The sequence below is a fragment of the Pipistrellus kuhlii genome, unplaced genomic scaffold, assembly GCF_014108245.1.
Source record: "Pipistrellus kuhlii isolate mPipKuh1 unplaced genomic scaffold, mPipKuh1.p scaffold_m20_p_1, whole genome shotgun sequence".
In the NCBI taxonomy this organism is placed as follows: domain Eukaryota; kingdom Metazoa; phylum Chordata; class Mammalia; order Chiroptera; family Vespertilionidae; genus Pipistrellus; species Pipistrellus kuhlii.
Genome location: NW_023425404.1, coordinates 59,807,950 through 59,833,677, shown reverse-complemented (window position 1 = coordinate 59,833,677; position 25,728 = coordinate 59,807,950). Strand labels below are relative to the sequence as shown.

Below are 25,728 nucleotides of genomic sequence, written 5' to 3'. Positions count from 1 at the left end.
ATGAATTATGTAAATGCTAAGTAAGGGCTCTAACCAAAATGGACATACTTTAGGGAACAATTTAATAATACTTATGATGTAAAAGTTTTAAATAAATTAATGGGAAAAAACCTCAAAAGTGTGGGAGGAAAGAGGTAAAAGCTTTCCAAGTGGAGATGAGGAGAGGAAAAACTGCCAGTAAGCACATGTAAAGCTGCTCAAAATTATTCGCCAAGAGGGAAATGCACATCAAACCACAATGAGGTATTACGTCGCATCCTCTAGGAAGGCTTTAATAAAAATGATTGACAGTAACAAGTGTTGATGAGGATATGGAAAAACTGAAACCCTTGCACACCTCTGGTAGGAACAAAATGTTACAACCACTTTGGAATACAGTTTGGCAGCTCCTCAAAAAGCGAAACAGAGAGCTACCCTATGACCCAGCAATTCTACTCCTAGATATATACACAAATGAAAAAGTAAACATCCAAGCAAAAACTTGTACAGGAATATTCATAGCAGCATTATTCATAATTGCCAGAAAAAGAAAGAAACAACCAAAATGTCCACCAACTGATGAATTAATAAAACGTGGCATATTTGTATAATGGAATATTATTTGCCAATAAAAATATATGAAGTTCTGATAGCATGCTACAATGTGGATGAAGCTTGAAATAATAATCTACAGAAAATAGACTAAGGGTTATTTTGGATTGGCAGGGTGACAGTGAAATGAAGCTTGACTGCTAAAGGCTACAGGGATTCTTTTAGAGGGGGACCAAATTATAAAATTAGATTGTGCTAAGAACTGTATAACAAGGTGAATATATTAAGAAACATTGAATTGAATACTAAAGGGTAAATTATCAAAGCATTATATATGTGCATGTGTATATACACATACATACACACCAAAAACAAGTTTTTAAATTTTCATATATATACCATAGTTTTTACCTTTTTTTGTATGAAATTTAGAAAATGTTAATTTTAACTTGCATTGAGTAGTTAACCTTTAACCATGACATGAAATCAATACTGGCTTTTAAAATATCATAAATGTGCCGAAACTGGTTTGGTTCAGTGGATGGAGCGTCGGCCTTCGGACTGAAGGGTCCCGAGTTCGATTCTGGTCGGGGGCATGTACCTTGGTTGTGACATATCCCCAGTAGGTGTGCAAGAGGCAGCTGATCGATGATTCTCTCTCATCAATGTTTCTAACTCTCTATCCCTCTCTCTTCTTCTCTGTAAAAAATCAATAAAATATATTTTTAAAAAATCATAAATGTGCCCTAGCCATTTTGGCTCAGTGGATAGGGTATCAGCCTGCAGACCATAGGGGTCCTGGATTTGATTCCAGTCAAGGGCACACACCTAGTTACAGTCTCCTCTCTGACCCGGGCCCTGGTTGGGGCTCATGCAGGAGGCAACCAGTTGATGTGTTTCTCCATTTCTATGTTTCTCTCTGTCTTTCCTTCTCTCTTCTACACTCCCTAAAAAAATCAATGGAAAAATATCCTCGGGTGAGGATTAACAATAATTAATAATAAATATATCACAAATGTTTATCATTTCATCTTAGCCCCCATAATGCAAGGCTTTAGCTCTCCTTAGTTCATTAGCTTCATTGAATTCAGGTGTTTGGGTCAATTCCTTAATATGGTCAGGCATTATTCTTCCAAAACCATCTTAAAATGGAGGAAGCATGAAATAGGTTTGCTAAAATGCATGAAGGATAATTTCAATCACTTACAAGCCAAAGAAGGACAAAAGGTATCAACAATATTCTTGAATGTTTGCAATAATTCCCAAATCCTTTCTTCTGTTACTTCTTAGTGAGATTTTTGTTTTTTCTCTTAACTGTGTAAGTACTGTCCTCTCCTAGCATTTGTACTTTTCTTGGTTAATCAATTTGTGGATTTGGCCCAAGAAGCTGTCTTTATGTTTATATTATGCTGTGGGCTTTATTAAATCTGCTTTCTGCTATTATGCTTGCTAGGTTCCAAAGGTTAAATAGACTGGGCATTGAAATAAAAACCGTCTTCATCACAGATAAGTTTTTCAATTTCCAGTGAATAGGAAGAGTTTTAGCAAAACTTAATCATTCAAATAAATTCAAAACATACTTAACATCACATTCATTTTCTTTATGCAAATCTGAAGCCCAAACAAAACAAACAAACAACAAAAAGTGTCCTTATAGCCCTGGCTGGTTTGGCTCAGTGGATAGAGCTTTGGCCTGAGGACTGAAAGTTCCCAGGTTTGATTCCCATTAGGTTCATTTAAAATTAAAAAAATGTGTCCTAAGAACATATCTCATGCTTGGTACATCCTACTAAACAGCACTGGTTTCTTCAAGGGCCTCTATTAATCTAATGCTTATATTTAGCATATGTATCAGAATTTGAAGGATATTGTATATATATATGTTCCCACCATGCTTATTTTAGACACTCAGTATTGATGGCAGATCTACTTTTACCTCCTAGTGTCTCCTACCTTCTTTTTCTATCTGGAGCCCAATATTTTCCCCTAGTATTATACTATCAGTACCACCTCTTCCAACATTGGACTGTCCCCTGTCTGCACCAGAATGGGCCCCTGCTGCAAGAGATGGCCTTCAGTGGCCTGCATATGACTCAAATAACTCTGGTCCTGGTTCTTGATTTATTCAAGCTTCAGCTACATGCCTGCTGGCTGCTATTGTCTTTCCAGCTTTTTGTTAAACCGAGGCAGATGGATCAGAGGGGAGATTGCTAAAAGAATTCTCTTTAGTTTCTTCACGACGTGTATATAATATTCTCTGTGTTTTCACCACTTCCACCTTCATGAATTTTCTCATTCTTATAGAGTCTAGATTGTTGGGGGTAAATCAGCATGATAGCATTGCAGTCAGTTCTTTCAATGATCCCCTCCCCCCCTTCTGATTCCTTCTATGGTTTTCTTCTGTCTGCTAGTATTTCCAGGACTTCGTCTCAGTTCCTGTCTTTTTATATTAACTTTTAGGAAAGTTTATCCAAAAATCTTCAATTCTTATGGTGTTTTTTGTTTGTTTTTTGTTAATTCTCACCTGAGGATATTTTTTCCATTGCTTTACAGAAAGTGGAAAAGGATGGAGAAAGGGAGGAAAATGTGAGAGAGACATCCACTGGTTGCTTCCTGCACATGCCCCAACAGGGAGCGAACCCACAACCCAGTTACATGCCCTTGACCAGGAATCGAACCCTTGACCCTTCTGTGCATAGGCCAATGCTCTAACCACTGAACAACACCAGTAAGAGCTCAACTATTGCATTTTGATGATGACTTTGAAATCATTATTTCCTGCATTAACATTTTGTTGAAATTACTCCTGATTTTCTATCTCTGGATCTTTTTCTTTAAAATCACATCAGTCTGGGCCGGCCTGAGATGCAGGCAAGCCTCAGATGGCGGCTGCCTAGCACCACGGGCTGCCCAAGGCTCAGGTGACCAGGGCCGGCTGAGACTTGCAGCATCAGAGGTGTGATGGGGGTGTCGCTTAACCCCCGATGGCTGGGTTGCCTCCCACCCCTGAGGGCTCCCAAACTGTGAGAGGGGGCAAGCCAGGCTGAGGGACCCCCCCCCCCCCAGTTGAGTTAACAACTACCTATTGCTACTATTTTAGACACCAGGCTAGAGATGCTTGTTAGCATGTGAGTAAATTACAGAAGTCTCTAATAAATGTGGCATTTATTTCACTTTGTATTGCACTCACATATCCTTACCTGAAATACTGCTCTCATTTGTAGACTTCTATTTAGAATTTTAAAACTGGGGTTTTGAGTTCTACATGATTTTTAAAGTTTAAAAAAAAAGTTCTACTTAAAGCTCTCACTGCCTTGATCCATATTGTTCTGCTCCTTCTTGGGTCTTTGCAGCACAAAAGGCCTTTTGGCTTTCTCAGAGCTAGTTTCTTTGGAAAATGGGAGTGATCCTTCCTCACAGGGTTGCTGTGAAGATTTGGGATGATGAAAGTAGGAAATTTACCCTAAATTAAGTAATTCAGAAACTACCTTTATAATCTTCCCAGTTTTATGTATCATCTTTTCATTAACTTAATATTTTTTTCTAAATTGAGTCACTGATCTTCTGGGGTTTATAAAGGAAACTTGCACTAAATGAAATGTTAGCATACTTGCTATAAATAGAGTATAAACTAAAAATAAATGTGATGCAAACGATATTAATCTAGTTAGATACTATTGCCATGCAGAGGCTCTGAGCCGAGAGAGAGAGAGAGAGAGAGAGAGAGAGAGAGAGAGAGAGGGAGAGAGAAGGAGAGGGAGGACATCAAGTTTTGAAGAAATGTTCAAGATATTTCAGCACAGACATAAAATTAAAATATTTGATAAAGTCCTTTGACTCTGCATTAACAGAGTTAATGACAGGGGTGTAGAGAGATGGTGAAGGTAGAATCATATCCTGATCATCTGAACTCGAGTTAGACTCTACCAAGACATTGAGAACAAATTGACTTTAATAAACTTTGTAAGGTAAAAGTTACAACAAATATTTATGAATACGTGTATTCTTCTAGAAGTAATCAAAAGTATAAAAATAATAGAAATAAAATAGTCTGGTTACTAAACCTTTTCAAATATCAAAAACAGAATCATATTTGCTGTTCTATGTGGATGATCTTTATCTCTTCCTACTTTCTCTAACCTTTCAGCCCTGACTCTGTATTAGCTTTCATAATCACTTGAGTTTCCCTTACCCTTCTCATGTCCTGTGGGAAGCAGGGCACAGTGTCTGACTCGGGTATATTTGTATGATATTTTTATGGCTAGAGGCCTTACTTGAAGTTTCTGGTCAGATGTCACATTATCTAGTAGACCTTTTTATTTATTCATTTTTAAAATACTATATTTTTATTGATTTCAGAGAAGAAGGGAGGAGAGATAGAGTTTAAAAACATCAGTGATGAGAGAGAATCATTGATCGGCTGCCTCCTACATGCCCCACATGGGGACTGAGCCTGCAACCCGGGCATGTGCCCTTTCCTGGGATCGAACCCGAACTCCTTCAGTCCACAGGCCGATGCTCTTTCCACTGAGCCAAACCAGCAAGGGCTGAGAGATGTTTTTAAACTTGGTTTCAAAACCAGCACAGAAACTACCCTTCACTAATTCTCTCATCTCTTCCTCTGCTTTTTTGTTTATTATCACTCTTCACATATAATGTAGTCCATTGTTTATTGTTTGTGTCTTCTCCACAAATATGTAAGCTCTTTGATGGTAGTACTTTTGTTATTTTAGAATAGTGTTTTATATGTGGAAGATACTAAATAATATTGAATAAATGAAGGAAAAGAACTACAAATTTTAAAGTAATATGGACATTAAGTTTGCAGATTAACTCATGAGCTCTCCTTTCAGAAGATATCACCCTCACAACTTTTACCATCTTCACTACATTCATTATCATACTTTCCTAAGATTCTTGCAGTAGACTCCTAATTGGTTCCCCGTTTCTATTCTTGCATCCTCCACAGTTCATCCTCCAGCCAGCAGCTCCATCTTTTATTTTTTTAATTTAAATCATTTTTATTTTTTGAGTTTTTTAATATTTTTTTAAAATAAATCTTTATTGTTCAGATTATTACACATGTTCCACCTTTCCCCCCCCCATAGTTCCACTCCATTGATTCCCCACCCCACCCCATGCCCTTACCCCCCTGCCATTGTCTTCATCCTTAGGTATAAGATTTTTGTCCAATCTCTTCTCGCACCCCCTTACCCCCAATAATTGTCAGTCCACTCCCTTTCTATGACCCTGATTCTATTATATTCATCAGTTTATTCTGTTCATCAGATTTTTTAAGCACTGATTTTTAGATTCACTTGTTGAGAGGTATGTATTTGTTGTCATTTTGTTGTTCATAGTTTTTATCTTTACCTTTTTCTTCTTCTTCCTCTTCTTAAAGAATACCCTTCAGCATTTCATATAATACTGGTTTGGTGGTGATGAACTCCTTTAGCTTTTTCTTGTCTATGAAGCTCTTTATCTGACCTTCAATTCTAAATGATAACTTTGCTGGGTAGAGTAATCTTGGTTGTAGGTTCTTGCTGTTCATCACTTTGAATATTTCTTGTCACTCCCTTCTGGCCTGCATAGTTTCTGTTGAGAAATCAGCTGACAGTTGTATGGGTACTCCCTTGTAGGTAACTGTTTTTATCCTGCTGCTTGTAAGATTCTTTGTCTTTTGCCCTTGGCATTTTAATTATGATGTGTCTTGGTGTGGTCCTCTTTGGATTCCTCTTGTTTGGGGTTCTGTGCGCTTCCTGGACTTGTAAGTCTATTTCTTTTACTACATAGGGAAAGTTTTCTGTCATTATTTCTTCTAATAGGTTTTCAATATTTTGCTCTTTCCCTTTTCCTGGTACCCCCATAATTCGGATGTTGGTACACTTAAAGTGGTCCCAGATGCTCCTTATACGTACTATCTTCATATTTTTGTATTCTTTTTCTTTTTGTTTTTCTGGTTGGGTGTTTTTTGTTTCCTCGTGTTTCAGATCTTTGGTTTGATTCTTGGGGTCCTTTGATCTACTGTTGAATTTCTGTATATTCTTTATTTCAGACAGTGTCTGCTTAATTTCTCACTTGTCCTTTTCTTTTTTTCTTTTTCTTCTTTTTTTTTTTTGGCAGTCTCATGAAGATCTTTAAAGGTCTCATTAAGTTCCTCTGAGATTTTTAGCAGATTCTTGAGTAACCTTATAAATGTGGTTTTGAACTCTATGTCTAATAGTTTGCTTTCCTTCATTTCTTTCATTCGTGACATGTTTCTTTGTATTCGCATTCTGGCTGCTTCCCTGTGTTGATGGAGTGGCTTTGTGTGGTAAGTGACGTATAGGGCCCGGTGGTTCAGTCTCCCCAATTACCTGAGGTGGACACTCTTGGTACACCCCTTTGTAGGCTGAGTGCAGAGTCTTGTTGTAGTTAAGCCTAGCCTTGATTGCTGTTGGTATACTGGGATGAATTTAGTTCCAGGACCATTGGCTGTGAGGACTCACTTTGTCTGTAATGGAAGAACTGCTGTACTGGAGACACCCTTATGGGGTAAGACTTGTTTCAGTGGGGCTTTGGTGCTCACTGAGTCTGCCTCTTGAATGTGTCACTTGTGGATGTAAGAAGTTGAAATCTGGTGTTGTCTCACACTGACTACTAGGTACACTGGCTTCTGGATCTCCAATGGCATGCAGGTCAGCTACTCTCTGAAGCCACCCACCAGGAGCTACAGCAAGGTCTGCAGATTTCTCCTGGTCTTACCGGAGCTGCAATTTGTTAGGTTAAGCTGTGATAGGACAGGCCATTTATATGCAAAAGCCACTGCGCACAGTTTGGGTGGGTTTGTAAATTTCAGGGAGTCACTAGAGCATGGCAAACAGTGATGGCTGCCAGTCAGCTGCCTCCCCGTCTCAGCATTTCCAAATTCCCGCATCCTGTACCTCAGCGCAGTAAACAATGATTCCTGTGCACAGCTCTGCAAGAAAGCCACCTTCACTCTCCGACCCGATGGCAGATAGTCTAGCTACCCCTGTAGTGGTCTGGGTCCCCAGAGTTTCACTGGAAACTGGAGTTCAGAGTAATGGGGAGCTATGCCTCCCTTCTGGTTGAAAGAAACAGCGCACCCAGTCGCCAGCCACCAGCCTGGTTCACGCACGCCTTCGTATCTCAGCTTTTCCGCACTTGTGCACATCTAAATGCTCTTTTCTCTTTCCTTCTAGTTGTAGAACTTCCAATCAGCCAGCTTTCCCATGGTTCTAGGTGCTAGAATTTTTGTCTTTTAGTTAGTTGTGGTGTGGTTGTGAGAGACAGCATGTACAGGTGTATATCTTATGCCACCATCTTGGTTTCCCTCCATTTTTATTTTTCAATTACAGTTGACAAACAGTAATATGTCTTCTAATCCTTTTTTAATATTTCAAGAAAAACAATCTTTTTTAAAAAATATATATATATTGATTCTTTACAGAGAGGAAGGGAGAGAAATAGAGAGATAGAAATGTCGATGAGAGAGAAACATCGACCAGCAGCTGCCTCTTGCACACCTCCTACTGGAGATGTGCCCGCAACCAATGTACATGCCTCTGACCGGAATCGAACCTGGGACCTTTCAGTCCACAGACCGACGCTCTACCACTGAGCCAAACCGGTTTTGGCAAGAAAAACAATCTTAAATATAATGTTACATGCAATAAACATTAATACCTCAAGAAAACTATTTTAAATATAATAATGTTACATGCAATAAGCACCAATTATTCAAGAAAGATGATCTTACATAAAACAATATATGCAATAAACATTAATATTTCAAGAATAAAAGGATTTTAAGTATAACAATATTACCAAAAGTGTACTAACATAGTACGATATCACAAAAGTTACAGGAAATATTAAAAATCTGCAAATAACTGTATTCTATTATATTCTAAAATATTTCCCCCTCTGGCTCGAAAAGAAAAGAAAAAAATTATATCCTTTGTATGTTAAAAGCTCAAGTATTTTTCTATTTTTCTTTATGGAGTAAGACTAGAAAATATGACTTATTAACTTTTTCTGTCTTGCTTTACATTTCCATCTCACTGTTTAATTTTACTTTACCTAAGATTGCCTGATGTTTTTCACCGATCTATTTATTTAAACACAATCACATATAAATTTTTCCAGGTCTATCTAGTTTAATTGAATTAAGTTCAAAATCTGTATGAAGAGGATAGGCTTTTCAGATTTTACCTCATTTCAACTTATTTCCTTCTTAGGTTTCTCACTAAAATGAGGGTTTACCCATATAGAGAGGCAGAATCTAATAAGTATGAATGTTGAAGTAATTGTCTTTGATTCAATCTTTAATCATCTTTGCCTAAATCAGTCAGATGATTTCTAATGATGGTTGATGCTTCTTTGGTATTCTAAGTCAGAGTCCAAAAAATTAGAAATATGTTAAGGCTGGTGATTGGGGTATTTGGTATCCTAAAACACTTTTGTAGTATATCTAGATAATATAGACAGTAGCATAATAAGCTAATTGTCCTGATGTATATGCATGTGGTCATGTCTACATTTCCTAAACAATTAAACAACAGTCTTCATTCACTATTGATTGCTATTTAATGAAGTTACTGATTTTATCTTGAATGAAGACAAACTTTTATTTATTTATTAAAAATATTTTTATTGATTTCAGAGAGGAAGGAGAGGGAGAGGAAAAGATAGAAATACTAGTGATGATAAAGAATCATTGATCAGCTGCCTCCTGCATGCCCCCTACTGGAGATCAAGACCACAACCTGGGCATATGCCCTGACTGGGAATTGAACCATGACCTCCTGGTTCATAAGTTTACTCTCAACCACTGAGCAACACCAGCCGGGCCACACTGAGTTTTAGATGCATAATATAGTAGACTTTATTTGCTTCATTTTCTCTACCAAGAATGGTAGATGAAGTGATTATCAAAGGAAATTCTGGAGGAAAAAAGACTATAGCTGTCGGCAAATTAGGGGAAATAATAAGGCTTTTCAGCAAAACTATTTACAGAGGCAGTTTTGCAAGTGAGTACCACCCACAATCATTTTTCTATTTTCCAAGGCACATGGCAAGAAACTGAATAAAATCTTCATTCTTTACCACTTACCCAAGATAAACATATTGAGCAAGCACCTGTTTGTAAAATGACTATACGATTACTGTTTAGAGGAAATATTTTCAGTTTATTTTTATTATTGCATTTGTATAAAGTTTTATGTGTCTGTTTTTTTATATGAACTACCATTTGGTAGATTGTCACAGGCTTTTGAGTACTAAGTGATTATATTATGACTCAGAAGTAGATTAATTTATTAAGACCATTAAAGAGTAGAAACAGTTATATTATTGGCAAAATTGTTCCTATTATACGAAGTAATTTGGTTAAAATACTTTCATTTTGATAATATTAGGGACAACTCCCAGTCTTAGGCAAACTTGGGTGTGCCTTCACCAGTGACTTAGGCAGGATAAAATGTTAAATGGGAGAGTTCAGATTTGGACAATAGAAAGATTCCCAGAACAATGTTATGTTGATTGCGCTACACAATTTGGATTGCATCCTCAGAAACGCCCTTCAGCATAAACCATTTACCAATTATGATTTTTACGGGCATGCCTAGATTTGCCCTTATTTCAGCTTTACATATATTAATGAAGCATTTACAGCTCTTAATGGTTAATTTTCAGCTTACAAAATAAGTAAAGACTCCCCCCCCCATTACTTTAATTATAATTGAAAGATAAAAATCTAAGTTGGATTTAAAGGAAACTAGTTGGATTTAAAGTAGCAGCTTGACTAGAGAATGCACACATATCATTTATGCCAAACTCAGAAGGCAAGGCAGTATGTCATACAGTACAGAAGAGAGTAATTTTTTTTTTTTTTAAAGAAAAATCACTTATACTCTGACCTCTAAAATCCTCTGACCTCTAAAATCATACCTATTCTGCCTGAGTGTTCTGGGATGTTTTTCAATTTTTTATTCAGATACATTCCTGGAAATTTCTAATAAATTATTTTAGGCTATTGTCCTTTGTTTTAGAACAAAAAAGCTAGAATTGCAGGGTATTGAGAAGCATGAGCATAGGTTCTCAAGACATTGATACTATTTCTCTAATCTTTCTCTTTTGGCAGAGGTGGGATGTGTCTTTGGCCACTCATTAACCCAGGCATTTGTCTTCTCTACTATAAATACTAAAATCTGAGGTTCTCAATTTATTCTGTTCTAGAACATCTGAGAAAAAAAGACATTCCCAGTAATTGAGAATCAGAATCTTGAGAAGGAATCTTGGTATGGTTTTAGAGAGAAAAATAGAAGTTGCTGATAACTCCTCTCCAAATTACTCTTTAGAATCACTAGAGTAGATCTAGATGATGATCAAAGTTCTTCTGGTTCTAAAATTCTATTTATTTCTCTACTCCTTCCATACTATTTATACACCCATTCTCTATAATGATTGGGGTCCAAGTTTTCCCCTACAAGAGAGAGGGAAGGGACATGGAGAGGATGAATGAGACCTACCCTAATACGTTAATTTACTATGGATCTGTTATTTCTACTGGGTCTTAATGTGCAAGAACAACTATTTTTTTAAATATATTTTTTATAGATTTTTGGAGAGGAAGAGGGTGGGAGAGAGAGATAAAAACATCAGTGATGAGAGCAAATCATATATTGGCTGCCTCCTGCACACCCCACACTGGAGATCAAGCCCACAACCCCAGCATGTGCCCTGACCGGGCTCATATTCTTTCTTATCTTTATTTTTTTTATTGAAACCTAATGGACATACAACAATATATTTTAGTTCAGGAGTATAACATAATGATTTTATATTGGTATGTACTGCAAAATGTTCACCACATAAGTCTAGTTAACATCACCATATGTAGTTGCAGACTTTTTTTTTCTTGTGATAAGAAAATTCCATTTCATTTTTGGTATCTGATTCTTTAAATGTATTGTTGAATTAATTTTGCCAAAAATTTCTTTAGGATCATTGTACCCATGTTCATTAGGGATATTAGCATTTAATTTTTCTTGTGGTGTCTTGACTAGTTTTGATATCAGAGTAATACTAGTTTTGTAAAATAAGTTTAGAAGACTACTTCCCTTTTTTGAAAGAGTTTGAGAAAAATTGATATTAATTCTTTGAATATTTTGTAAAACTCACTAATGAACCATATTTTTATTTAGCTAGGAAGTAAGATGCGTTCAAATTAAAACTGGGAATTTAATTGCCAATATGTTGCAAAAAATATGTTAGAATAGAAAAATTTGGAATTTTTGTTTTTCAAAGCTAAATTAAGAATCAAAGTCTTCTAAAAATATATGGCAATATATGCAGCTACTATAAATGTGATAGGAAAATATCTGATATCTATTTTTGACAAATTATAGGTACTTTGATGTAATTTGTTGCCTACATTTGGAGAAAATACTAAACTTCAATTAGAGGTTAGTGAAAATAAAGGTGTAATTTCCCCCCCATTGTTGTTCACAGGCTATCTCCCTACCTTTCCCCTTCCAAAATTTTTATTCCTTAGACACATTTGAGAAAGCCAAATGTAATCCTGTGCATCACAAGAGACTTAATCTTTGAGGAAAATGGAGCTGAGTCTTTTACATATTTAGCCCTTAATGTTTTTCAAGCTTTTAAAATACTTAAGTGGTTAGTTGTTAAATGGTGATTATCGATATCTCTTGCATTAAGAACTTGGCTTATAGCCATTAATTTTATAATAGGTTACTGAAGAAATAGATGTTTATAAAAGCCAGTTTTGTCATTTTATCTTAAGTTAAATCAGACCATTTCTGCTAATAATTATGCATGCTATATTTATGTCTTGACTTTGAGTTATTATGGATGTGTGTCATATGTTCTGTTGTCATTAAGGAGAAACTGTAACTCATGTTGTTGGCCCTGAATCATCCCTCTGCTTTATAAAATGAGTATTGCTTTGTCATGTTTGTGTTGTTGTTGTTATACTAGTAGTCCAGTGCATGAATCTGTGCGGCCAGTAGCTCTCTGTGGGGCCTAGCCACTCTACACTCACTGCCTAGAGCACATGTGTCAAACACAAGGCCCGCGGGCCAAATCCGTCCCGCCAGGCCTTGCAATGTGGCCCGCACCGCGCTGTCATCACTGCACTCTGCTGCGTTTCCATCACAATGACAGTTTATGACTGTTCAGTAAACCATTCGGCCCGCGATTTAGGCTGGATTTTAGATTTTGGCCCCTTCTCTGATTGAGTTCGACACCCCTAGCCTAGAGGCTCTCCGCAGCCCAGAGGCCCATCCGCACCCCAGCCTGGCCAGAGCCCATCTGTGGCTGGGCACAGAACACTCATGCATCCACTGACAGCATCCACTCACACCCCCCACCCCTCCCGCTTCCCGGGACTAGGGGACTCCAGTAGGCCTGAGAGGACTGGGCGCCGCCATCTTGTGGCTATGGGTGCCACCATCTTTGTCATGGAGTGATCGTTAATTTTCATATTACCCTTTTATTAGATAGGATTTTTTAATCCTCACCTGAGTACACCCTTAGAGAGAGGAAGAGGTAGGGAGAGAGAAACATCCGTCAGTTGCCTTCTATACTGGGGACCAAACCTGTAACTCACATATGTGCCTTGACTGGGAATCGAACCAGCAACCCTTCAGTGTCCAGCATCCAACCAAATGAGCCACTTCAGCTGGGAATTATTTTTTTAATATGTTTTTATTGATTTCAGAGAGAGAAAGGGTGAGGGAGAGAGAGAAACATCAATGATGAGGGAGAATCATTGATCAACTGTCTCCTGTACCTACTGGGGATCAAACCTGCAACCTAGGCAAGTCCCCTGATTGGGAATCAAACTGTGACCTTCTGTTCATGGGTTGATGCTCAACCACTGAGCCATATCAGCCAGGCTGTTATTAGTGTGTGTGTGTGTGTGTGTGTGTGTGTGTGTGTGTTTAATTTACTTTTTATTTTAGTAAAGACATATGAAACAAAGTGTCATTTTAACCATTTAAATGCTGGGATGATTAATTCATTGGCATTAATTACAATTCACAATGTTGTACAACCACTACCTCTATTTCTAAAATTTCTCATCACCACAAACAGAAATTCTGTACTCATTAAGCAATAACATCCCATTTCTCCATTCCCCTCATCCCTGGTAACCTCTAATCTACTTTGTCTATATATAAACTTGCCTTTTCAAGATATTTCATACAATTAGAATAGTATAGTATTTGTCCTTCTGCATCCAGCTTATTTCCCTTAGCATAATAATATTTTCAGGGTTCATCATGTGGTAGCATGTATCCGAACTTCATTTTTTATGTTTGAAAATATTGCGTTGTCAGTATATATCGTGTTTTGTTTATCTATCCATCTTCTGAAGGACACTTGGATTGTTCCCATGTTTTGGCTATTGTGAGTAATGCTCTCATAAGCATTGATGCACAAGTATCTGTTTGAGTTCCTGTTTTCATTTCTTTTGGATGTATACCTAAAAGTGGAATTGCTGGGTCATGTGGTAATTCTGTGGCTTAATTTTTCAAGGAAGTAATACAATTATTTTTCATAATAGCTTATTATATTTTTGTTATCCTTTCATTAATGTTTCTTAAGCACTTAAAATTGTTTTGCTTATTTCCTTGCTTAACTTTTGTTGCTGATTTTTAAGAAATTATTTTGGTCATTCATTTTTTTCTTTTCTTTTCAATTGTTTGTTTTTCAGAGCCGAGTCAGAACTCCATCACAGGGGAACACAGCCAGCTGTTAGGTATTGTATTACTGTGGGGATTGACTCTCTAAAGTTACCCTTTTACTATTTATACTAACAGACATACTCCCTTCCCTAATTCTATTTTCTTTCTCCTCATTTTCTACTTTTTACTCCTCAACTTTTTTTCTGCTGTTTCTAATTCCAACTTGGTAAGTTTTAGGTAACTACTTTTGCAATTGATTGCTAAGACTCAGTTTATAAAAATAATTTTAATACAGGTATCAAATTATGCTGTACTTGAGGCCCGGTGCACATAATTCATACACTGGCAGGGAAGGAATCCCTTAACCCAGTCTGTGCCCTCTCGCAGTCCGGGACCCTTCGTTCCTCACTGCCTGCCTGCCTGCCTGCTGCCCTTTACCACTCGGCTCACCGCTCCTTAGCACTACCAGCCGTGAGCCTGGCTTCTGGCTAAGTGGCACTCCCCCTGTGGGAGTGCACTAGCGAGCAGGGGATAGCTCCTGCATTGAGCACCTGCCCTTTGGTGGTCAGTGCGCATCATAGCGACCGGTCGTTCTGCTGTTCAGTCTATTTGCATATTACCCTTTTATATTACAGGATATCTGAAACTAGTGTAATGTTCCTTGTCAATTATACCTCAATAAAAGTAATTTTAACTTAGTCTGTGGTGTTAAAAAATCTGTAAGAATTGGACCTATCTTACTCCCCCAAGATACTTGCTGTGACACTTTCTAGGGAATTCTTCAGAAATTTAAATTTTTATATTGTATATGACTATCTTTTTTTTACTTTTTCTGTCAATGAAATTATATTATACAGGCTATTTTGTGACTTCCTTTTGTTCACTTAGCATTTTATCTTGGACATCTCATACCAGTACATCTGACTCATTTCTTTGTGGCAGAATAGTATTCTGTTGTATTCCTATGCTATAATTTTACTCATCCAGTTCCCTATTCTTGAGCATTTAAGTTATTTCCAACTGTTTTACTATTACAAATGATGTTGCCATGAACATCTTGTACATGTATCCTTGCATTCCTCTTGTTGATACATTTGTAGAATAAATTCCTAACAGATGAATTCCTTACTGAAAAAGTATGTACCCTTTCAAAAAGATACATCAACTTAAACTCCACCAATAAAGAGAGTGGAGGTACACTCAGCTCCCTGTCATCAAAAGTAGGTATTATCGCCTAGCTCAATGGTCGGCACACTCCTTAGTCAACAGAGCCAAATATCACCAGTACAACAATTGAAATTTCTTTTGAGAGCCAAATCTTTTAAAGTTAAGTTAAACTTCTTTTAATGCTACTTCTTCAAAATAGGCTAGCCCAGGTCGTGGTTTTTTGTGGAAGAGCCACATGTGGCTCGCGAGCTGCGGTTTGCCGACCACTGCCCTAACTGGGTTGGCTCAGTGGATAGAGCGTCAACCTGTGGACTTAAGGGTCCCAGGTTCGATTCTGGTCAAGGTCACATGCCCAAGTTGTGGCTCGATCCCCAATGGGGGTGTGTGCAGGAGGCAGTTGATCGATGATTCTCTCTCCTCTCCCTTCCTCTTTGAAATCAATAAAATATATATATATATTTTTTAAAAAGTAGGTATTATCAGCCACAAAACATTTTTCTTAACCTAATCAGTGAAAATGGCATCTCTAGTTTGTATTTGTGCTTCTTTAATTATGAGTAAGTATTTTGAAGTATATTAACAGCAATTTCTTTGTGTGTATATCTTTTGGTATGAGACTTTTCTTAATCTTCACCTGAGGATATGTTTTTATTGAGTTTTAGAGAGATGAAGGGAGAGAGACAGAGATAGAAACATGGATGTGAGAGAGAAACCATTAATTGCCTCTCAGACTCGCCCTGACTAGGGATGGAACCCACAGTCTAGGTATGTGCCCTGACTGGGAATCAAATCCACGACCTTTTGGTGTATGGGACAGTGCTCCCACCAACTGAGACACCCATCCACGGCAGTTTGAGGTTTATTTTGATTTGTATATTGCTGAACTTTTAGCTGTTTGAATATGTGCATAGCAGCTGTGGAAAATGTAAGCTGTCAAAATGTTTAAAGTAGGGAAAGTACTTGTTTGCTTATTAAAGTTTTGGAATATTAGCTAAAGAAACTGAGATACTTCTTGTCTTCTCTTTCAAGGTTAAGGACATCTTCTCATTCCTTAGAATGAGTTTATGTTCTACAATAGAACAGTACATGCCACCCTTGGCATTAATTAGATATTTGTGAATTAATGATTTGACTTAAACATAGCTAGAAATCTGATTACCATGGTTATAGCCTTGTGATATTGGTGCTGTCACCATTCCTTTTCTTATATTAGTTTATTTAAACTGCTCCAAATTAATCTTCTCCATATAATAATTTCATATTTGGATCAGGAATGGTTAAGATTTCATCGAAAGATTTTGTCATATTATGAAAAGTATATTTCTTCCTAAATGATTAAATTGTTTCTGTTTTTAATACACGACTGGCAGGTGGAGAAGTTCAAGAGTAGTTAGTTCATCATCTGACCAGGAGCAGGTGGTAGTGGAGGTAGGGAAGGACTTAGCTAATGAAATGTGCAGGAGGGGGGTTGGCACTGTTCCGGTGTTACTAAACTGGATTTTGTTTCCACTTAGGCTCTTGTAGTAAAAGATAGCAGACTAATTGTATGGAAAGAGAAATAGTATGTGATTGTGAAGGAAAGGTTTTCTTAATCAATAGTGCTGCAGAGAGACTTCTCCAGACATTTGGCAACCCACAATTCAGTTTTAAACAAACCTGGGAATTTATCCAAAGTCTTCTGGCCAGATTCTCTAGTAAGTTCATCCTGCTTGCTATCCCGGGTTCTTTCTCCCAGGTTCATTAGGTCAGATTGTATTTCCTTTTTTCTCATGCTTTGGCTAACTACCATCTTCTGTTTCCCATCTGCATCTTTGTCTTAGCTACAGCCTCAAAATCTTTAAAAAGACTGGTTTATTAAAAAATTATGTTGTTTGCAAAAAAAAAAAAAAAAATGAAAGATGACTTTTTGTTATATTTTCCAATTATCTTAGAGTTCTCAGAAAAGGCATTGGTAGTTTGAATTCAAATCTTGCCAGTTCTCTATGAAAACCTTATTTAGGATAATTTGGCCTAGTAGGTGAAAAACTGTTCCTTTGCTTTGCCTGCCCACTGAATGGAATTTGTCATAGCATTTCCCAGGGCTTCTAAATGTTTCTTCTGTCAACAGGGTGCAGTTCTTTTAAGGTACCTACTGTTCCCAGTGACTCATCAGAGCTCTTGCAAAACTCAGGGTCAGGCTGAGGAGATACATGAAAGAGTGAAACTGCTATTGTGATAGGGAATCAAGCTGTATGCTTCTGATTTATGATCTCTCTGTCTCTCTCACTGTTTGTGCGTGCGTGCGTGTGTGTGTGTGTGTGTGTGTGTGTGTGTGTGTGTAATTTGCAATTTAAAAAATTTTGGAAAGCAAGCAAGCAAGCAAATGAGCAGTGGGCCTTAGCACTCATAAACGTTTTACCAGACATTCCAGGAAAAATAATTCCTCTCTTTTACAATTTCTCTCAAGGAATAGAAAAACAAGTAAACACTCCTAACTCAGTTTGAGCCGTGCCTTACCTTGATACCAAAACTAAACAGTGACAATATGAGAAAAGCATAGTCCAGTTTTATTTAGAAACACAGATATAAATATCCTAAACAAAATATTTGCATCTGAGTCAAGCAATATATTTAAGAATTGTCCCTGTTGACCAGGTTGAGTTTCTAGTAGAAGACATAGTTGGTTTATTTTTAAAAAATCAATGTTAACAGTATATTAACATATTAAAGGAGAAATATCTCAATAGGTACAGAAAAAAATTTGATTTGAAACATGTTTCCAATATTTAGATTTTATGAGTACATAATGATACTTTAAAAATCTTATTGATCTCCAGTGGAATATCTTAGTGAACCAATCATATTCTGAGAATTGGTCAATAAAGGGTAAAAGTGAAGTATTTCCTTGCCTTTATACCAATGGATAAGCAAATAGGATATTAGAAGGAATGGCCAGATTATTATGATCTCTGAATACATAATAATCTGGCCATTCAGTGTATATCCTATGTAATAAAATACTTTTTTTTATAAAAGTATTTCAGCCTGCCCAGAGTGGCTCAGCTGGTTGAGTATCATCTCGTGCACTGAAAGGTTGCTGGTTTGATTCACAGTCAGAGCACATCCTGGGTTGTGGGTTTAGTCCCCTGTTGGGGCAGGTATGGAAGATAACTGATTGATCTCTCTTTCTCGCTCTCCCTGCCCTCTCTCTCTCCCTTCCTCTTTAAGCATGTCCTCGGGTAAGGATTTTTTTTTAAACTATTTCAGCTAATAAAGAATAATATATTCAAACATCACCATTTTTAACTCCTCATAAATTTATGGATCTAGGCATTAATCATCAATAGTTGCTAATAAGACAACCAGATAACATGTGTACTTCTAATAGAAGACCAAAATACCACTTTGAAGTTTTTCTCCCTCTCTCCATCTAAAAATACTAAATGTGGTTAAGTCTCTATACCCAACTACTAATTTATAGGAAATACCCTCCAAAAATATTAAACATCATCACATGGATGCCATCATCAAAATTCAGACATTACAAACTACTAAACAAAGGACATAGTTTCTTCAACAAATAAATTGCAACAACAAAAAAAAAGCCAAAAAAAAAAAAAAAAAAAAAAAGGCTTAAGAGAGATAGTGATCAATCATACTGTGTGCCTCTTATTTGGCTACTGATTTGAACAAACACTAAAATAAAAAACATAATAAGGGGTTAATATCCAGAATTTATGAAGAATTTATACAACTTAACACAAAAAAACATTCCATTAAAAAGTGGACAAAGGACCTGAATAGACACTTCTCCAAAGAGAACATACAAATGGCCAATAAACGTATAAAAAGATGCTCAATGTCACTAAAGCATCAGAAATACAAATTAAAACCACAGTGAGATATCACCTTACACCTGTCAGAATGGCTAACATCAATAAATGAAAAACAACAAATGTTGGTGAGGATGTGCAGAAAAGACAACCCTCATGCAGTATTGGTGGGATTGCAAATTGGTGTGACCATTATGGAAAACAGTATGGAGGGTCCTCAAAAAATTAAAAATGGAACTATCTGTGATCTAGCAATTGGGAATACATTTTGAAAAAATACAAAACTCTAATTCGAAAGGATATACAATATGTGCAACATTATTTAAAATGTTCATTGCAACATTATTTAAAATAGCCAAGGTTGGAAGCAGCCCAAGTGACCATCAATAGTTAAGTGGATAAAAAAGCTGTGGTACATATGCCGAGTGGCCAGATTATTATGATCTCTGAATACATAATAATCTGGCCACTCAGTGTATATCGTATGTAATAAAAGGCTAATATGCAAATTGTCCCCTCAACCAGGAGTTTGACCTGCTGGCAGGCTGGCCAACCGCCCATGTCCCCTCCCCCTGGCCAGGCTGGCTGGACCCAGACTGCATAAATTCATGCACTGGGCTATATATATATATATATATATATATATATATATATATATATATATGTGTGTGTGTGTGTGTGTGTGTGTGTGTGTGTGTGTATACACACACATACACACACACATACACACACACACACAGAGTGGCCATATTATTATGTGTTCAGAGATCATAGTAATCTGGCCACTCTGTGTATATTTACAATAGGATATTTACAATAGGGCCATAAAAATGAATGAAATCTAACCATATGTGATAACATGGATGGACCTAGAGGGTATTATACTGAGTGAAATAAATCAGACAAAGACAAATACCATATGATTTCACTTATTGTGGAATCTAAAAAATAAAGTAAGTGAACAAATAGAACAGAAATAGACTCATAGATACATAGAACAAACTGAGGGTTGCCAGATGGGAGAGTGGTTGGGGAGCTGGGTAGAAAAGGTGAAGGGAATAACTAGTTACAAAGCAGTCATTGGGATATAAAGTACAGCATAGGGAATATTATATATATATATATATATATATATATATATATATATATATATATGGCTAAGTGTCCATTTGACTTGTAGCTATGTTGTGCACTGACCACCAGGGGGCAGACGCTCAATGCAGGAGCTGCCATGACATGCCCGGGCCAGGTCTGCCGCAGACCTGGTGCCCGCAAACCAACACTTGGCTTCCCCCAAGTGGGACACAAGCCCCGCCATCACCCCACCAAATTGCAGCCAACACTACCAAGACCCCATGGTGCAAAATGGTCACTCTGGGCACCGGGTAATAACATCACATAGCAACACCCTGCTTCCTCTCTCTAGTGATTAGCCTCCTTGGAGTTTCTTAAGCCCAGGAACCCAACTTGCTTTATAGCCAGGTGCAAACATTTTACATTTTAACCAAATGTTTGTGAAGCGTTCTAACATACCTCATTTTTTATTTGATCCTCACAGAAGTCATGGAGTAGGTAAATAGGAGACTTGGTAGAATCCTCTTTTCTTTTCATTAGCCGGAAAACAGAGGTTTAGAAAGTTTAGAAACCTGACTGAAAAGAAATAAATGGTGGAACTTGAAAATGACTTCTGGTTTTCTCACTGCACAGAATATAGAACACTGCTGCAGTTAAATATTTTACCCTTTGTTCTCCCTGCATGATCTACAATAATAATCTGCTTCATGTTAATACTTACTACTATGTTGCTGACAATTACCTGAAAGAGAAGTTGGGGTGTTTCACTGGGCTGGAAAAAAGTTTAGCTAAATCAGAAAGCAAGTCTAATTAAGCAAGTTTATCTATATATATAAAGGTCTTGCTGGTGCCAATCATATATGTATGTTTCAATCTGTCATTGTAGATTGTGAATTTGGTTGACACTTCTAATATAAGGAAAGGGCAAATAGTGATATTAAAATATTCAATGTTCACAAATCTGTGCACCAGGACACTAGGAGTCAATAATCCTGTATAATAAAAGGCTAATTGCAAATTGTCCCTGGGGAGTTCTACTGACCCAGAGTTCAACTGCTCCCTATGATGTGCTCTGACCACCAGGGAGCAGAGTGGAATGAAGGAACAAAGGAAGGCCCCTTTTAGCCCTGATTGCCAGCCAGGCCTAGGGACTCTATCTGTGCAATAGTTTCATGCACTGGGCCTTTAGTATAGTAATAACTATGTATGGTGCCAGGTGTATATTGGAAATATCAGGGGAACACTTTGAAAGTATATGATTGTTTAATCACTATACTGTCCACCTGAAACTAATACAAAACAATATTGACTCTAAACTGGAATTGAAAAATAAAATTCTAAATAATCAAAAACATAATTTATAACATTTGAGACAATCTTTCATGTTCATATAGTCACATAATTCAAGCCTATACCTGTGCCACGGAAAGTTAAGTACATTTACTATTCTCCTGCCTACCTCAGACCAGCAAAAGGCTACTTAACAAGATCAGGAGATAAAGAATCTGAGATTCACATTAAGACCAAACTGTAGTATAAATAGTAACTGACAAAAGCAACATTAGAGAAGTAATAGCACCACAAAACTAAAGTTTTTTATAAAGAGCAGGACATTCTATTTGGGGGGGGGAAAATGTATACCATAAAAAATGGAAATCCAAAATTTTCAGTAGAACCAATGGCATTTCTATCAGTTTTTAAAAATATATTTTTAATTGATTTTTTACAGAGAGGAAGGGAGAGGGATAGAGAGCTAGAAACATCGATGAGAGAGAAACATTGACCAGCTGCCTCCTCCACATCCCCTACCGGTGTGCCCGCAACCAATGTACATGCCCTTGATTGGAATCAAACCTGGGACTTTTCAATCCACAGACCGATGTTCTACCACTGAGCCAAACCGGTTTCGGCTCAATTTTCATTTAAATCAGCAATCTCTAACCTTTCCAGTCCATGAGGTCTGAAAGGTTGGCTACCGCTGGTGTAAGGAAATCTTTGGAGCAGCGGTTGCCGGGTCGCCAACCAGTGGTCAGCGGACTGCTGGTGGTCCGTGAGGTCCAAAAGGTTGGCGACTGCTGATTTAAATTGTACAAAGAAACACCCAGCAGTGAGTTGCACAGTAATATTAGTATTATTTGACTAGTAAAATGAGAAAAAAGAAACATAATAGTGATTCTCTGGGCTGTTTAATTCAAGCATAACTGAGGCCAGTCTCAGTAGGTATCCTCCAGAGGAATCTTAGAATTGTGGATAATCCTAAAACAGCCTTCCCATATGGATTCGGTTCTTCATTTTTGCAGAATAAGGTTATTTGCTATTCAGACTTTAAAACTCTCATTCCATTTGAAATTTCCTGGAGTCACACCTGCTACCCAGACTTCTGAAGCCTGTACATCTATCTGAAGCAGCACTTCTTACCAAGAATTGATCAGTGCCTTTTATTGTAACCACTCCTGATTTTATGCCTGATTGATTTTATGCCTTTCAAGTAACCACTTTTAACAAGAGCTTTGTTCCTTGTCTAATTGACCAGGAGCTATCTGGGACCCTCCCATTCTAAAACTCCACTACAAGTAGACCTTTGGTGGGGCAATCTTGAAGGCATTGTGGGTCTCATAAATGCAGACAAAGTCTCTAGGGACATTCTTCCATCCCCCCAAAAACTAAGCAAGCAAGCAAGTGGGAGTTTGGCCAGAAACAGTGAGGATAAGAATGTCTGAAAGTTGAATTGGTTATACTTGAAACTTGAGACTAGAATGGCTCCAAATGTAGATGTGCCAGGACTGTAGCAAGGGGAGCCAGAGCTGCTGGGAGATGGCTTGGACCAGCAGGCAGCAGGAATGTTCTGAGGCCAGATTTTTATAGCAACATTATTGTAAGTCTATTGAACAGCAGGGAAATAGGATGCTGAAGCTTGGACTCCTGTTCCTGTAACCCTCAAGAGGGTTGAAGTAGTCCTGAGCCTTGGATACAAAATTATTAAATGGCAGATCAATGAAGGGTACAATAAGGAAGATGAGCATACTCAGGAATGAAGGACTGAAGAAGAAAGGAAAACAAATGGACTTCTAAAGAGAAAACATATAGTTATTGATATAAAACAAACGAAGGGTAGATAAAAATAAACAATAAATTAGAAACAACTGAAGAGTGTTTATGAGCAAAAAAAACCCAAAACCGCACTTAGATATATCTTAATGAAAACTGCACAGCACCTAAGAAAGATCTTGAAAGCTGCCACAGAGAAAAGACACTACCAAAGAACAACAGAATGATAGAAGTATTCTCAATAGCAAAGCATAACAAATAATGTTTTAAAGTTAACAAAATTATCCTGGAATTATGCTTAGCAAGATACTCAGGAAGAAAGACAGAATACAGGCAGTTATGGGTAAATAAAAGCTGAGGACATTTTTACCACAAGACTTGCTCTAAACTAGTGGTTTTCAAGTAGGAACAATTTTCCCTCTGATTTAACTAGTTATAAAACAGTTAACATCAGGACACTGGTAGTCAATAATCCTATATAATAAAAGGCTAATTGAAAATTGTCCCTGGGAATATTTAGAGACTTTTTTTTTTTTCTACTGAGATTATGTAACTTTTAACATCTAGCTACTAGAGGCCAGGGATGCTTTTAAACACCTTGCACTGTACTGGACAGTTCTCCCATGACAAATAATTATTTGGTTCAAAATTTTGTGGTGCTGAAATGGAGGAACCCTTCTGTAAAGGAATTCTAAAGAGTGTACCTCAAGTAAAAGGAAATGATCCCAGAAGACTAATGTTCTGAAATGCAACACAGAATATTGAACAAATGAAATGATAAACTTGGCTCTTGACCTAAGTCAATATTTTCTCTGAAATAATGTTAGTGTCTTATTTGTGGAGTAAAATAAAAATAGACAACAGTAAATATTGGACAATCTATATATATACAAAAACCTAAGAAACCGTTACAACTGGATGACCAGTCAGTAGCTATGATACACACTGACCACCAGGGGGCAGATGCTCAGCGCAGGAGCAGAAACCACAGGCATGGAAACTTGGAACAAACTGATGAATCTCAGAGAGAAGGGGGGAAGGGGAAATTTACCAAAAATCTCATGTGTACTAGAGGCCCAGTGTCCATCCACCAGTGGGATCCCTTGGCCTGGCCTTCAGGGGTTGGGCTGAAACTGACTCCCAACATCCCCGAGGGGTCCTGGATTGTAAGATAGCATAGGCCAGGCCAATGGACCCCACCATTTTACGACTTCATGCATTGGGCCTCTGTAACTATATATCTATACATATAAGAAGCCAACTACTGTAAGGGCCTTAGCAACCTAACAACGGTCACTATGATACCCACTGTGGCCAGCAAAATGGGCTGATCAGGGCATTGGGCCAGCCGGCCAACCACCCATGGTTTCTCCCCCCAGGCTGCTGGCCCACTATCAGCACCACCCACCCCATTTGGGGACAGGGTCAGCCAACCCACTGCCCACAGCCCCTCTCCATGGCCATCCCCGCCCCCAATTGGCCCCCCAATCCCAATCGAGGGTGGGGCCCACTGGTCTCCCCCAGCTGGCCCAGCAAACCTCCTGCCATCTCCTCCTCCCGACAGGTCCAGCCCAGGATCACTCCAATTGAGCCAGGTTGGCCGGCCAGACCCCACCCATGCACGAATTCCTGCACTGGGCCCCTAGTAATATTATGTGAGTCCAGAGGAGAGAGTTTGAACTGAAGCATTTGAAAGTCTTTGTTGTTTGGGAAGATGACAAGCTATTGTTTAATTTACTTTTAACCGTTTTTTAAAGTAAAATATGTGGTAAAATTTCAAGAGTAATTATTAAAAGAATAGAAACAGAGAATGAAAACTCCAAAATAGGATAGAGGGAAAAGTGGATTAAAGAAAAACAAACCAAAAAGTCCAGAGGAAGAAAATGAGAATGAATCACAGGGAAAGGACAAACAGAAATAAAAACATGGTAGAATCAGTCCAAATATATCAGTCTCTGAGGTTGATGGACTAAACTTGACAATTATTAAAAAGACAGATTGTCAGATTTTTAAAAATACAACTATTTTCTGTGGACAAGAGAGATCTGCCTAAAGCAGAAAAGGGCATTTAACCCAAAGACAGGTAGTATAGTTATTATCTTTTTTTCCCCTGTTATCTTTATTCTGCTGTCTTTCTAGCTTCCTGAAATAGGTACTTAGCTAATGTAATTTTTGTTCTTCTTATTACTTTTGCTGGATCCGCCGAAACCGGTTTGGCTCAGTGGATAGAGCGTCGGCTTGGGGACTGAAGGGTCTTGGGTTCGATCCCAATCAAGGGCATGTACATTGGTTGCGGGCATATCCTCAGTAGGGGGTGTGCAAGAGGCAGCTGATCGATGATCTCTCATCGATGTTTCTAACTCTCTATTTCTCTCCCTTCC

The 25,728-nt window shown here is 37.8% G+C and overlaps 1 protein-coding gene across 4 annotated transcripts in view; it reads left to right on the top strand.

Annotated features, from left to right (window-relative positions):
• The window catches only part of SLC12A6 (solute carrier family 12 member 6), a 100,693-nt gene that overhangs the window by 36,610 nt on the left and 38,355 nt on the right, over positions 1 to 25,728 (top strand). For 3 of the 4 annotated variants that reach the window (XM_036447023.2, XM_036447049.2, XM_036447070.2), the window contains exon 2: positions 14,276 to 14,320. The exons of the other annotated variant lie outside the window; for it this stretch is intronic. In XM_036447023.2, coding sequence (XP_036302916.1) covers positions 14,276 to 14,320 — 45 coding nt within the window. The remainder of the gene's footprint in view (positions 1 to 14,275; positions 14,321 to 25,728) is intronic. 4 annotated transcript variants of the gene reach the window in all.